This window comes from Amyelois transitella, chromosome 25, assembly GCF_032362555.1.
Source record: "Amyelois transitella isolate CPQ chromosome 25, ilAmyTran1.1, whole genome shotgun sequence".
NCBI classification, from domain to species: domain Eukaryota; kingdom Metazoa; phylum Arthropoda; class Insecta; order Lepidoptera; family Pyralidae; genus Amyelois; species Amyelois transitella.
In genome coordinates, this window is record NC_083528.1 from 3,139,225 (window position 1) to 3,154,611 (window position 15,387).

At 34.6% G+C, this 15,387-nt stretch overlaps 1 protein-coding gene across 1 annotated transcript in view; it reads left to right on the forward strand.

Annotated features, from left to right (window-relative positions):
• The window catches only part of LOC106138048 (IQ motif and SEC7 domain-containing protein 2), a 140,487-nt gene that overhangs the window by 51,433 nt on the left and 73,667 nt on the right, over nucleotides 1-15,387 (forward strand). Inside the window, exon 3 of the mRNA XM_060951468.1 lies at nucleotides 13,421-13,751. Within this exon, the coding sequence (XP_060807451.1) occupies nucleotides 13,603-13,751 (149 nt within the window). The 5' untranslated portion in view covers nucleotides 13,421-13,602. The remainder of the gene's footprint in view (nucleotides 1-13,420; nucleotides 13,752-15,387) is intronic.

Genomic DNA, 15,387 nt, shown 5'->3' on the forward strand with positions numbered 1-15,387 from the left:
AACTTTTTCTGATTGGCCTGGGTCTTGGATGTTTATCTATATAAGTATTTATTATAAAATATAGTATCGTTGAGTTAGTATCTCGTAACACAAGTCTCGAACTTACTTCGAGGCTAACTCAATCAGTGTAATTTGTCCCGTATATATTTATTTATTTATTTATCTTTCATCGATTTATTAATCTACACACATTCAAATCGGTCGATCATTGCCAGGTGCGCGCGCGCATCTGCCTACTGTTTATGAAGACAGCACGTGTGGTACATTGTGTAATGTTTTATGAACTCCAGACTGAGTACCGACAACATGTAAGATATATAAAAGTGCTTTTTCTGTCTTTAAAAAAGTATATTCTAATAAGTAATCGGTAATAAAAAAAAATTTTTAAGGACTCTTTATATCTCATCATTAATTAAAGACTTTAAATTATTTTAACTAAATGCAAAAAGACGAAGTTCTGATTAAGTCTAATAATTTGCAACCCATCGATGAATAACACAGTTCGATAAACTTATAATATAGTTTACATACTTCTATGGTTCGATATAAGAAGTTAATTCCATGAATTGATTATAAATATAACATAAAATAACTGTCTTTTGCAGTTTCCTTGTACGTTTATACTGATGCAGGCGATGTCACTATGATTCTAAACTAACATTCTAAACTAACATTTTCATCGCAAACCGCTCAACGGCACAGACACATAAATTCTAGTGTTTATTTTGCAGCATGCTTGTATAGCAGTACGACTTCTTCGTTTGAAATCCCTTTATATTTGTTTTAGTAATTTAAAGTGGTATTGTTACCGGTAGAGTAGAATAAGACCTTTCATGTGAACGACAAAAGGAATAAAACATATAAAATCTAATGGCTCGTTTTAAAAAAAGGTGGCTGACTTATAATTAATGTTGTTGCTAACCTTACTTTTTAAGAACTTTTGTTTCTTTTAGGAGTACTTAAATAAATTCAATAGGTTTTTTGCAAGTACAAGGAAGTTTAGTTTCTAATGAGAAAAAGAGAGCGAATGAGATATAGTGTACATTAAAATATAAATCTTATTTTTTTTTCCGCTATTGTAACTCCCGGTAACATCCTCACCCGTTAGAGGGGAGGCCGGTACATCTTCAACCATGATTCTGCATGATGTTAGTCAGATTTTCGTTTTGCACACAAGCGACTCCCGTCTGACCTCCGCGACCTTGGCAAGGGACCCTAACCCATATTGAATCTTAGTTACACATCCAGTTGCCTGAATTTGCAGGTTTCCTCACGATGTTTCCCCTCGCCGTAAGAGCTTTCAAATAATGGTTATACAATGGAGTATTTTGAATTTGTATCAGAAACGAACGCCATCACAGCCCCACGTTATTCGTATATATGTATGTATATGAACAATTTTGATTAATGACCACTAAACCTTTGTGTTTGTGATTTATTACCGGATCCTATTTGTATTCCTGAACCGGTAATAATGGTAATAATCCTAATAAGCGATCCTCGGTAGGATTTCAGTTTTCAGTACATACGTGGTTTTGGTAATATTTATTGGCTAGCAGCTTATGATCGGCCATCACGACGTAATAAACATTTTTTTTATTGTTTTGTTATTCGTAGCTAAACAATAAAAGTAGTTTTGTTTAAGTTAGTTTTCGGCGTCTTATCCTCATTTTATGTACTGTTATTTATTCTGTGCTATTGCCCTGCTGCAAAACCTTCTGCAGATGTGTTTGTGTAGTACCTAGCTTGCACAGCCTGGCGCACAGCGATAGTTTTTCGCGCGATAAAAACGGCATCGCCCGTTCCATAATATGGGGCAGGATATTTTACCTTAATTATCTCTATTAATTATTACTGTATTATAACGAATACGGTTTTGGTGATACATTGTTGACCAAGATTTTTTAAATTTGGCCTTTCAGAAGTGGTATTCGAGTCTTTTTCGAGGCTATGTTTATCCCGTAAGGAAAATCATATTCGCGGACTAAAACTCAACGAGCCAAGCTCAAAATCAGAACTGGCCCAAACACATAATTCACTTTGGCATATATGTATGTGAGCAAAACCTTCCTTCCTGGTTGCTAAATGAAAAATCGATATAACACGACTCATTCCAGTCTAGTGGATCGGTGCCATAACAAAAGGGGCCAATGAACCCGTGCACTACTGGCGGTCTGTCACTATCACCTGTTTTGTTTTCGGGATCGGCCGGGAATCCTGATTTTTATGTTCGTTAGTGGTCCTGAGAATTTTGTCACTTTTTGGGAGTAAACGGCTTTGAAACACTATTGTCAAAATAAAAAATATGTTTATATTTATTGATGTACACTCTACAGAACATAGGACATATGACCATGCCTCTTTCATGAAAAGGGTAGAAACTAACTCTTTTCACTTGCAGTGCATAGTATTGCTACATTAAATGAGTAAATTAAATTCATCAAACAATCGTCGGTGATGTTAGTGAAACGTGTCTTGTGAGGAAACTGAAATAATATCTAAGTATACCATTTTTATAAGTTTAAAAAAGAATCAAAAACTAGAAAATCGGTACGAAATTAAAATTTCTTAAGTAAAAAGTTAACCCGTAAAGTGACCCAAGAAACAATTTCATGGCAAGTCGAGCTAGTCTCATGTTACTCAGTTAAAATTCGCGATAGCCTGCCCTTTGTTGAACTTGCTAAGTTGAGTGACCTCTCACACCCACGCCTCAGCCTGTGAAACACGAGACCTGTATGTGTTTGTGTATGTTTGAAGCCTTAAGGCTTCTGTTTGTTTATGGAACTTGATTTGTTTATTTTTGCTCGCTTACATCTGTTTCTTAGAGTATTTACTCTAAAAAGATGACCTGTCATGAAAGATTGATGAATGTAAAGAAAGCAAGTTAAAAAGGTGGCGTCTCTACCTTTCCTTCTTTCTTCCTCTTGTTCTAAGTAACATATATATCCTCACCTCATTAAAGAGGAGCCCGGGGTGCGTCTTATGATCATGATCCTACATGACTCAAGAAAGTCAGATTTTTACGTGAATCATCATCACCATCTAACCTCTGCAACCTTTACAGATGAGTCTAACCCATATAGGATCAAAGTTATAAACATATTGTAGCCTGAATGTGCAGTTTTTTCACGATGTTTTTACTCCCTGTATGTTTATTAAATTGGACGTAATTCATTAAAAAAATAACATAAATTTGTCGTTCATGTAAAATGAGACAGGCATAAAACGACATTACTGTATTCCATCTGCGAATTTAACGCTGCAGATATATCTGCAGTGCGGTGTCCTGGAGAATCTGGGTAAATGCATGATTCTAATGTGTGTTGGGAATAACTTGGAAATTCCGAGTCGAAACCGCGTATTTTATGTCTCGAAATAGCATGAGCTCTGACTTTTGGATTTGTTACAGCTAGTTTTTATGTTTCATTAGCTTTTTTATTCTGATCATATTGTATGGGACTAAATTAAACACGATCAATATTGCTCAGGATCCCTTGCAGATGTTGCGGAGTTCAGATGGGAGTCGCTTCGTGTAAAAACCTGATTTACCCAGTTCAGAATAATGGTCAAAGGCGCACCTCCACCCGGTCACAGCCTCACCTCTGGAGGGCTGATCGGGACCGCCAGAACGAAGTACTTTATTAATAAAGAGTAAGTTGTCAGTGGAGTCGCCGCCTTTCTTCTCTTTTGCTTGTCAGTGCTTAAATCTGTTGGAAGTTCTCATTTCTGTTTTTTAGTCTTATTTCTTACCTTACCCTTTAACCTACCCTTTACCCTTTTCAAAATTCATCTCGGCCTTTTCGTCACTCTCCTAATTTTAACGTAGTTTCTCCTTATTTTAATTAGTTTTTAAAATAATTCTCTCCTACTTTCTTTATTCTGGTACTACTGCATTGGAAACTCAAATGCAACTTATTCTCTCTACCCTCCGCTGACACCACATCTATAAACTTTATTTTTACAAAAAATAAAAAATAAAAATAAATACAGAGCCACTAAAATCCTAAGTAAATACTGCGTCAAATATTTCACTATCACGTTTGGTCAACGTTCTCGATATAAAATTGTATTGATATTGCATTCCTTTCGGAAACTCGTGACCCTCAAAGGTATTTGATGGAAATCAAACCTATGTAAATATTCTCAGGATATATTAAAAGTATATATTTAAATAGGAGCTGTGAGCATGGGGTCAATAATGCTAATACGGGAAGGACAACTCAAGTCAAGGACACTGACCTTACAATAACTCCATATCCGACCTTTTATGGTATTTCACTTTTTGAAGCATTTTGAACCCTCGTTACTTTGTAATACGGTCTATTTTCATGTGAAACACTTCGGGTCGTACACGTCATCACCATTTTAGGCGGGATAGGAACATCCATTATAGGTTTAAGTTGTTGTAACGTAAAGGAGAAATTGTGTCAATGACGCATTTTTCCTTATAAAATATCCTAGTTGATGTTTACTTTTGGATATCTTCATGTATCTTAAATGTTGTGAAACTAACACAGATGTGATGTTTTATTATGTACAAATTTTCTTTTGTAATGATGACAAGAAACTTGGGAGAAGTTGATGAAGCTCTAAATAATGAAGGCATAGCTACTGTTTTTAATAGGTAGAATGTAAAGAAACGATTGTATTAAGTGGAAAGATGGAATCTCTATCAGAATTACTTTTTCATCTGTCATTTTCCAGTTGCATTCTCCTAGGGAAGGAGTTTTTAATCCAAAATTAATCCGATAGATCAAAATTCAGAAGAAAAAGGTCAGCGCTCCTTTACCCTGATAACAGAGGATGTCGAACGGATTATGTTACTCATATTCTATTGTTTTAAAGTTCGACTCTGTAAGCCCGTACCACCTCAAAACGTCTTTAGTAAATCGTAAATTAAATAATGTGAATTATCCGCAAGACCAGCAGCGCCGTTCCGTTCCACGTATGTTTTACTGCTCTGCGACAGCCCATATTTTAATTTTATCACTTAATAGACGGTTTACGTCGTTCGGAACGTCGCGCGACTGTTTTTAATGACATATTTGGACTTGAAATGCTCGTAATTCTAAGTTGTAAGTCTGTTCTGAATGTAAATTTAGTTTTGATGCGCCTTAATCTCTGATATACACGTTTACTTACTAGGTGAACGTGGCCAGTCTTTCCAATATTGTTGGCCTGTCTGCCCCGCAGGGGATATAAACGTGATTATATGTATGTATGTTATAGATAAGTAGCTTTAAGTTTGAAAATAGAACCTCAATATCTAATGTCAACACTTTGTCAGAGGATTAAGTACGGTTAACAAAAACACTCCATTTCCCCATATACGTTATACGAAGGAGGCTTTCAAACGAGAATTGTAAAGGACGTACCACACTCCTGTTTATAAATACTTAATTCGGACCAAAAAAGGCGGGAAAGTGGGTAATTCGCGCTCTCGGACCCAATGGTGTGGACGCGTACACTTGAATGCCCTTTGAAACGGCGGATTTTTGTGATAAACCTTAGCGGCTTTGTTGTACAGACCTTATATCATGTTTATGCAAAAATATATAATACCAACATAGTAAACTTTATGTTCAGGCATGGAGATAATAAGACACGATCTTGCTTTTCCCAAAGATGATAGGGTAGTAAACAACACAGTTTTAATTTACAGTTTTTTTTTATTGTACCTACGTGCTTTTGTAGTAATATAGTATCGTTAAGTTTGTATCTCGTATCACAAGTTTGTAACTTACTTCGAGGCTGACACAGTCTGTGTAATTTGTCCAGTACATATATATATATTTTTTTTTAAAAAAAAAAGCAACAATTAATTTCTTAAACGCACATTGCAGCGTTTTTGTTGGAATTTTGTAATTTAGGATTAACTAAATAGGGTTGGATCTAGACGAATGGACATACTTACAGTTTACGTCAATCAAATAAATTTTGTCTCATTAAAACTAATATTGTTAATATGCTTTTAGTTCAGTAGGTAATTAACTTTTGCTATTGATACTTTTATTTTTTCCAAATAAAAATTTCGAAACTAGCTTGCAATTTTACTCTAAATTATGATTGGCGCATTGTTGGTCCTTTGGTGCCAAGTTGACCGTGTGATGTCAGGATTTTTATTAAGAAAAATGTAATAGCTATATAAGCTCACTCACTTCCTTTCTTCTTATTAATTTTAATTAATATTATTTTTTTCCATAAAAATTTGTGTAATTTTCTTGCATATTGTTTATTTATCGCTTTGTTATCGCACTACCTTTCTGTAAAAAACTTGAAGTCAAGAATCACACTCATGAATAAAAAATATTCGGAGAAGGCGGAGAATGTGTTACTTATTCACTCGATATAAATAAGAATTATCCTATCTCAACCGATACGCGCTTTTTGATAGCGTGGGCTTAGAAAACAATACCTGTTACAACGACCTTTGAAGGATATTACTAAACAACGCATCGCTTTTAATCAATATTCATTATATTACTTTGTGCTCTTAGGTTTTCGTCCAAATAGTAACAATAATGTGGTTTACAAAACGCTGCCATTAAATTATAATACCTATCTTTGCGAAATATATTTTAAGATCACTGTTTAAAGATTTTTTTTTAATAATTGGGAGTTTCATAAATAAATCGAAGTATTTCTCTAAGTGCACCATTTTTAGGCGCATCTTTATTATTCCTTGGAGCACACTTTCCAAGTACGCTTCGGATATATATCGACGTTTCGAAATAAAAACGTAATGACGAGTCTGATATTATAGAAGTCGTTGACTATTTTTGGCTTTCTCATTGAGCAAACAACGCCTGGAATAAAGAAAAACAAGATTTCACTCTCAGGATAGCGTGTTGGAGATACGTGAATTTTTCATTGAATATTAATGCGCCGTTTTATTAGACAGTTCACTTCGGATGATGTACTTTTACTCAGGAGATCAGCACGTTAGTAATGAAACATAAACATTGGGTTTATGTTTGGCAACATTGTTCTAGAATAATAATTGATCTGTGTTTACTTTCGATCGTACCTTGATCGAATAAAGGGCGTTTTGGTGTAAGGTCAGTTAGCGTAAACCGATGAGCTTGTTTGAAAATTGTTAATGTTGATGAAGCAAAGGAAGTACCTATGAAGGGATCGTACCAACTTACATCATGAGCTAGGCATGCCAAGTGGAAACATGTAGTTCTGTGCCTTCTTCTCCAGTATAGAGGTGTGTTATGTATTAAGTACGTATGATTACGTTCGAATTCGGAAAATGCTTAGAAATTATAAGCTTATATTTCTCTCTCTTAACATTTAGTAAACCTGTTTGTTTTCAGACCGTTGGTCTGATACAAATCTAGGGTTAGATATTACTTATCTTATTCATCAATTGCTGTAAAAAGGTGATCAATCACAGTTATGACCATTGAAGATTCTAATATCTCGGCCTTTTTATTAGCATTGTTTTTTTACTTTGGAAGATGATGAAGAGAGTTATGAATGTGGACGAAGCGAAAGAAGTATGCAGAGATCGTGGCAAGTGGAAAGAGGTAGTCTCTGCCTACCCCTCCGGGAAAGAGGCGTGATTTTATGTATGTATGTATGTAAGATGATGGTACATTTTATTCTATTTTATTTAGAAACCATACGGCTGTTACTAAAATGTTTTGCAATTTTCTTAACATGTGACCGATATCTTACCATGATATCGTGACTATAGTAATATTTCATGTCATAGTAACGGTGTCAATGAAAAACCGTATTAATATGGCTATATTGTATCATTAGCTTTGTGATATGATGAGATCACGATATGATACATGTCGGAGCGATATTAGAATGTACGTTAGATGCTGATTTGAAGGTGAGGGAAAGCATGAAACCGGCACATTCGGGCAACAGGTTGTTCAAGGTTGCGGAGATTAGATGGGAACCGCTTCGTGTAAAAACCTGTGCTTACCTAATCCAGGATTGATTCGTAGGTAGAGGACGCGACCGGGACTTAAAGCTACACACGATGATGATGCTTTAAGATGATGTTTACGTCACGGAAGCCGGAAAAAGCGTTTTTTCCGGTTTTGGCTTTTAAGATCGATACGCTTTATACTGTACAATTTCCTTTTAATGAGAACCTGTTTTTGGACTCGATTAGAACCTAAAGTTTGCGATTGTACGTGCAACATTTAATGTAAAGTTATTGCAACCCGTGCCTATTTCATAGTGCTTATGTAGAATAGAAAATAATACAAAAAATATGTATATGTAATTTGCATTTTTAGATATAGTCTTTAGATTCTTGCATAATCCAACTTCGTTTTAAATTCTCTGCAAAGAAAATGAAAGTTAATCTTGTTTTGAATTAATTATCTCGCCTTGCTTTATGATCTAGACTTATTTGTTTAGAGAACCTTATTGAAATTATGAAACATTTCAAAGTCGAAGTCTATTCAAGGCTGTCGACCACCGGTTACCAAAACATGTTAGCCCGTTTCCTCTGGAGTAGTGAGAGTAATTGTAATCGTCGAATATGCATTAAAAGAGTAATGAGTGTGGAACAAGCGGGAGAAGTCTGTGAGGATCGTAGCAAATGGAAAATTTGAACTCATTTCAACTCAATTATCCACTGTTGAGAAATAAAGAATTATATACAATTTTTAAATGAATTTAGAAGCTAAATGCTGCTAGAAATCACAATTTTTATTATTAGCTTCCGGTTCGTAGTTAATTTTGAAAATAACGGCAATGTATGTTTATCATTTAAATACGAAAAAGTGTTATTGCCAGATTTATTGAGATCATTCATATCATATCAAAAACAATGTAAATGAAGATAATTCAGGTAAAGCTGTCATTGCAACCCGTCTACATAAACTTGGAAGATGGGCTAGCAACATGTCACTTTTTAATCCTTAATTCAATCTAAGCTTGTCCTGAAAAGACTATTGACTACTAAGGGATAAAATGTGATTATATGTATGTATGTCACTGTAATCAGATGTTATCTCCTTAATCGGAATTCTTACACATTTCTTAATTTTTATTTATTTTAAAAACAGAACTAATTGTACGACTATGCAGTATAACAGTTCCTGAAACACAGCGCCATCTATAAATCACTGGTTGGTATTCAACCCGCGTGGAGAGAAACTGCGCAAACGCATTCGTATTAGGAATGCGAGTAAAAGTATCCCGATGCGTCTTTAGGGTGGCCATGAGTCCAAATTTCGGTTAGGTTTGAAATATCGTCATTGAAATTAAAAGTGTTAATGATTATTTCCGTCGTTGATAATATTGTCTAAAAATAAAATAATGGAGATATTTTATTGCCATAAGCCATGAAATATATAAGCTATATTAATATTCCGAATAAACGCAATATTGCAATGTACAGCAACGATATTATTTGGTATCATTGAAGTACTAGATTTCTAGCACAATTGCGTGATGACACGATAATTTAAGTTACCTCGGTTATCTTGCACAAATTTTGCACACTTGCATACGTATTTAAGTAAAACATTGCGTGATTTGAATATTTTCTAAAGTTATTACAACTGATTGGATGTTTCATTTCGTGGAGCACGCAAGGTCTCGCTAAAGTAATCTAGGATTTAAATTTTTAAAAGATTCTTTTAAATACGGCTTGAAGAAACATATTCGCTTTATAAGATTTGTATTACTTTCTACGTATCGATTCAATTTTATTATTATTAAGGAAGCATGTTTTAGCGGTAGGAAAATAAGTGAGAATAACTTATTATTCAATCTTAAAAAAACTTAAAAAACCATATCTACAATAAATTTTCTCATTTATTGAAAATTGCACAAAAGTATAAAAAGTAGTAAGTATAATAATATATAATCAAACCAAGGTAAATTTATACATTTAAGTAAATTTTGACGAATAAAATTTACTTTTGATTTAATTTTGTGATGACCATTATATTTGTCACTCTACTCATACAAAAGGATTGTTTGTGTGGCGCCGACTCATGGTTTCACTTTCAAATTACGAAATTAGCGACATTAATTTTATTATCTTATAGTTTGTCGTCGTTATTAATTCACGAAATTCCTAACTTTGATTACTTTTCATTAGACTTAATCGAATTCCCTTTGTTTGACTGAGAGTAACACACAGAATTCAATTAGCGATTTCTTTCGTACTAAAATAATTACTTATTGCCAACTTTCGCTAACACAAACATGAGAAAATGTAAGTTTGTGTTCATTTTGTAGTACCCTACTACAAAATGCACACAAACTACTACATTTTACGTATATTGAGATAATATTTGAATCTCAATTCTATCATCAATCCAAACAGCTGAACGTGGCTTATCAGTATTTTCAAGACCGTTGGCACTGCCTATCCCGCAAGGGATATAGACGTGATTATATGTATGTATGTGTGTATTGATTTAAAAACATAACAGTTAACTTGAAGAAATGGAAATTGATATCTGACATCTAACGACGCATCGCTGAAACCACTGAACGGGTTTCACTGAGTTTTGGCATAAAGATAGCCATATAGATAGGCATCCTCAAACGGTTCTAATCATATCGAGATGGTAAGACTCAGTACCAGCGGTTTGCTTTTGCAGATAGCAGAAAAGGAATTCATGGATACCCAATCCAGAATTATGGTCAAACGCAACACCCTGGGCTCCTGTTTAAAGAGGTGAGGTTGTAAATTTACACCAAGAGGAAGCGGAAGAGAAAAGGCCCTCATAGTTCAGGGGAAGGATGGACAACTTCAGAGGTCGGGCTATTACGGTAGGGCATAAGTTTCGTGTTCCAACAAATTCACAGCAATAGTGGCAATCGAGGTACTTTACATACAAATCATCATCCACTTTCCGTTGTTCCCGGCGGCGTACTCACCTCTTTGAAGGAGAGCCCCTGAACTCCGCCGAATAGTTTACATACAAACGTAAAATCACGCCTCTTTCCTGTAGGGTTAGGCAGTGACTACATATTTCCACTTGCCACGATCCCTGCATACTTGTTGCGCTTCATCTACATTCATAATTCTTCATGCGAGCTCGTCGGTTCCGGGTACTCTTGACGTCAGGTCAACCTTGACCTGACTGTGAATTATCATTTATCTAAATTCTTTACAATTTCCTGTCGTGGGCCTGCTGGAAGGAATTTCTCTAGAAATAAGTAGTGCCCTTGTACTGAATTTCTCTTTATTTTAAGTTTTATTCTTATTTACCTTGATGTACATAAATATATAAATAAATAAACAAATAATAAAGTAAATTGAATACCGGAATTCGTATAATTTATAAATTACACAGATTCTTAATTGAAATTAGTGCAATGTTCTTCCTGCTATTACATTAAAAATTGCGTGGTCTTCGGAATGGAATGCCGGGAAATAAGTATACTTACCTACTATAAGAATGGCAAAGCGGGCGTATTCATTTTTAACCGTCTCGAAAAAGATGTTCTCAGTTTGATGACTTAATCATACGTTTATATTCAAATTATTTGTAAAATTGATGAAAATACTAACTACATATTCTAATCTCTGTAAGACAATTTGAATGCCTAAACTGCTTAGCACATAAACATGAGCATTAGTCATCGTCTTTACTCTTTCTTACATTGACATCGTGCTTGACGAACGGAACGGCATATCGTCATTCATTAAATTATTGAATACATACAACAATATGTTAATTGTCTTTTCTGTTATGCATAAATTAGTTTTATTAATGTGAAACAAACAGCGCCATCTGTATTTACGCGTTTAGATTTGCATCGATCAGCTGACACGTGCTGTCTACGTTTAATGTTTTTATGAACCATTCAAAGATGGCGCTAGTTATATTGTTCGCTACTTGCAATGAATTTCTTTTATATTATTAGAGTAAAAAATATTGCAATTAATGAAAACTTACACAATGGACATGAGGACCAAAAAATTAGTCAACTACTCTAGAATCTTCTGTAGAAGCAAGACATTTTTAATTTTGTTGTTAATTATCAATTTGTTTTAAAATCTGTTATTTTAAAACTGTTGCCAATTAAATCCTTCTTTTTTGAAGATGAATGATGAATTTAAATAAATACGGGACCCTAGGCCCCGAAGCACTTTGGTGGAGGGTACAATTGGGAATGCGCAACGATGAGAGAGAGAGAGAGAATCAAACATGCATGGGAAAAATCACCTTCTGACAAGTCGAGCTAGAGACAAAACCTCTTACATAAATGTCTCGTCTAATTGCTTCTGTTCAGATTCAGTCTGTCAGCACAATGCATAAAGATTGTAATTATCTAAACTGTGGAATTGTAATTGATTCATTTCTCACGAAAATTACTGTTGTCCGCGAGCATCAGCCAAGGCAAGATGGAGTAGATTGTGTATTAATTTTTGTATTTAAACTATTTTTCCCCGCTTACTATTGTATATATATTTATGATAAAATATTGTGTTAACCGAGGTATTTGAATTCAATTCCATGATTAAGCCATACTACAGCTGAACCTGGCCTTTCAGTATTTAAAGGTTTGTTACCTCTGTCTACCCTTAAGGGCTAAAGACATGATTATATGTATGTGTGTATCAGATAATTCATGGCAGCTGTTCAGTTGTTTGAGTACCTATATATTTTTACCAGTAATTTTTTTAATACATACATATATACATATAATCACGTCTATACCCTTGCGGGTAGACAGATTTAACAGTCTTGAAAAACCAGCTGTTGTTTGGCTTAATGATAGAATTCAGATTGAAATAGTGACTGACAGCTTGCTAGCATCGCCATTGCCTGAATCCTCAGTTTACAAGCCTATCCATTAGTTCCCTTTTACGAAATCCATGGGAAAGAGACGGAGTGGCTATTCTTTTTTCTATTGGTGCCGGGAACCACACGACATGGCAAAAATGTTAATACTTTGTCTTTTATCAAAATCATCCATGTAAACGACAGCATAATTACGCTTCACTGCTCTAATTTGTATATTTTCTAAGAAAGTTTATCCGATTATGGAAAGAGTCTTTCCATTGGGTCAGTTATGGAACCATAACTATTTTGACACTAATGTGTTTTGATCTTATCATGGAAAATATATCGCCGGACTAAGTAAGAACAAAAACAAGTTAAGATTTAAGATACGGTTATTCCTTATTTCACTTGGCCATTCCTATTTATTACAATATGCCTTTCTTTCTTGTCCCGTATATATTTATTTATATTTATTTATTTCTCTTGACACAATACGCAAGGGCGAAATAAAAGGCCGGTCTGTTTGCTGAAAACAACCAATAAAAGGGACTATTCCAGATATTTATGTCTATGTTATCATAACTCTCATAGTTGTGACTTCATACGCTTTCCGTTGTCAGAGTTTACGAACTGAATATTTGGGATACTGACTGCGCAATCCACATTTTCAAGCGAATGTATTTTCATTGTTTCAGATGCCGACGGTGTAGTATGTACGAGGGATTAGTGAAACGCTGAAATAAAATCGTGTTGCGAAGAGTTAAGCTCACATTCCTATTTAAAATTGTGCAGTTCGAAATTTAAAATGCGCGAGCGTGATTGGTCACCTCGCTGTGTGTTTAGTGATGTGCAGTGTTAGTTATCGATAGTCGTCAATATGGCGACGATGGATCTCACCAACGAGGTGATCCGACTGAGGGCGGAACTGGAGAAGGTGGCAGCTGAGCGGGATATGCTTCTATGCGAGGTGTCCAACTTGCGACGAGAGTTGGAACTCAGCCAGTTGAATAACTTACAGGATGACAGGTAAGTGATCTTATTAGTGGTTAAATGTACTTATATACGATGCCACGTTCTTTACTATCACATAACAAAGTACGTAACCGTTTCCTGGTAAACAAAAGGCTCTGCCTCCGTCTTGTGGGTCCTTTGAAAAGCTCGACAGTTCGTCGGAGACCTCTCACACCACTCTTTCAATTTGACGCAAGTCTTGAGAACTTGGCGTGTAAACAAGAATTATTTATCGTCGTCTTTTTCTTTAATTATTTCAATTAAAACATACATGGTATACAGAAACAGAATCAGGTTATAAAACCATGAACATAAACATTTTGATTTGCGACTTTCGTTTAAAAATCAGGTATTTTATCTACTTATCTCTTGTACCTTTTGTAAGTGTCAATTATAACCGCAACTCAAATTCACGTATAAATACATAATTTATTAAAAATTAGCATATTTTTCGGTTGACGAATTTCTGAATTGTCAGTAAGTTATATCGACAAACTGAAAATCGCTTTCTCCTGTACATAAGGCCGTGCACCCACGCATGCCTACTTCGTATTGTTCAGAATACGGCTTCCGCCGGCGCTGACGTCAGAAGGTCCTTCGCAAGTCTGAATACACCCTTTTGACGTTCTCCACAGAGTAAACGTCGAAAAGTAAACATGTATTATGTTCCTTATATATATCGGATTAGAGGTCAATCTGAAATGCATGTTGAAGACGTCATGGTATTCTTATGGTTATAGATTGACATGTGAAAGAATATTAGAAGTGTGACTATGGGACTTTTTTTGATCAAGTGGACTGAATGTTACTTCGATGTTATTTTCTATTAAGTTTTATTTCGGAATAATATACCTACAGTTACAAAATAAGTCTTACAAACTGAACATAATTGAATGAACACAATGAGGTAATAATGTCACCCAAAACGTTAGGTACTAACGTTTAAATCAGTTATTTTTAAACAAAAAATTGCCTCTACAAGTTTGATAAAAATTTTAAAATGATTAAGTTGAAAGAAGTGAGAAACACGTAATGAGAGACTTCACAAAAATGTTTAATAAGTATACGAGTATGTATGTGTTTCTTTTACGTTAATACCACTGATCCGATTTCCATGAAATATTGTACGATTCACGCGGACGGAGCTGCGGATGAAGCTAGTTAAATAATAAGTAAAGTAGTTATATATAAAAAGTTTAGCTCTGTTCTTTAAAAAGGTCCTCATATAAATTACGCAACAATTTTCCCAGTCAATAACGTACTAAGTGCTTTACTATGTCGTTTTGCGATGAACGTGTTTTCTTTCATAAGGGCATTACTTTCTACCTTTTGTGCCAGTATTCTTCGATAATATTTAGAATTAAAACGCACTCAAATTTCCAATAGAAGAAATAATAGATTTTCCCGCAAACTTCGTACGCGTGAAATTAAAAACTTATAAGTAAATATCGCAAAAGTAGAACTAATTATCAGGAATAAGCAATTTCCTATATCAACTGAAAACTGCTTCACACTTCGTTCTATAATGCTGGAATGGCATATTTGCATATTTATGGGAAAATGTCTAAAAATATAATAATTTTGAGTACTACATAAAATTTAGGTTCTCCTTTTTTTAAACTCTCTTGTGTTTAAATTGTTTTTTTTTTTT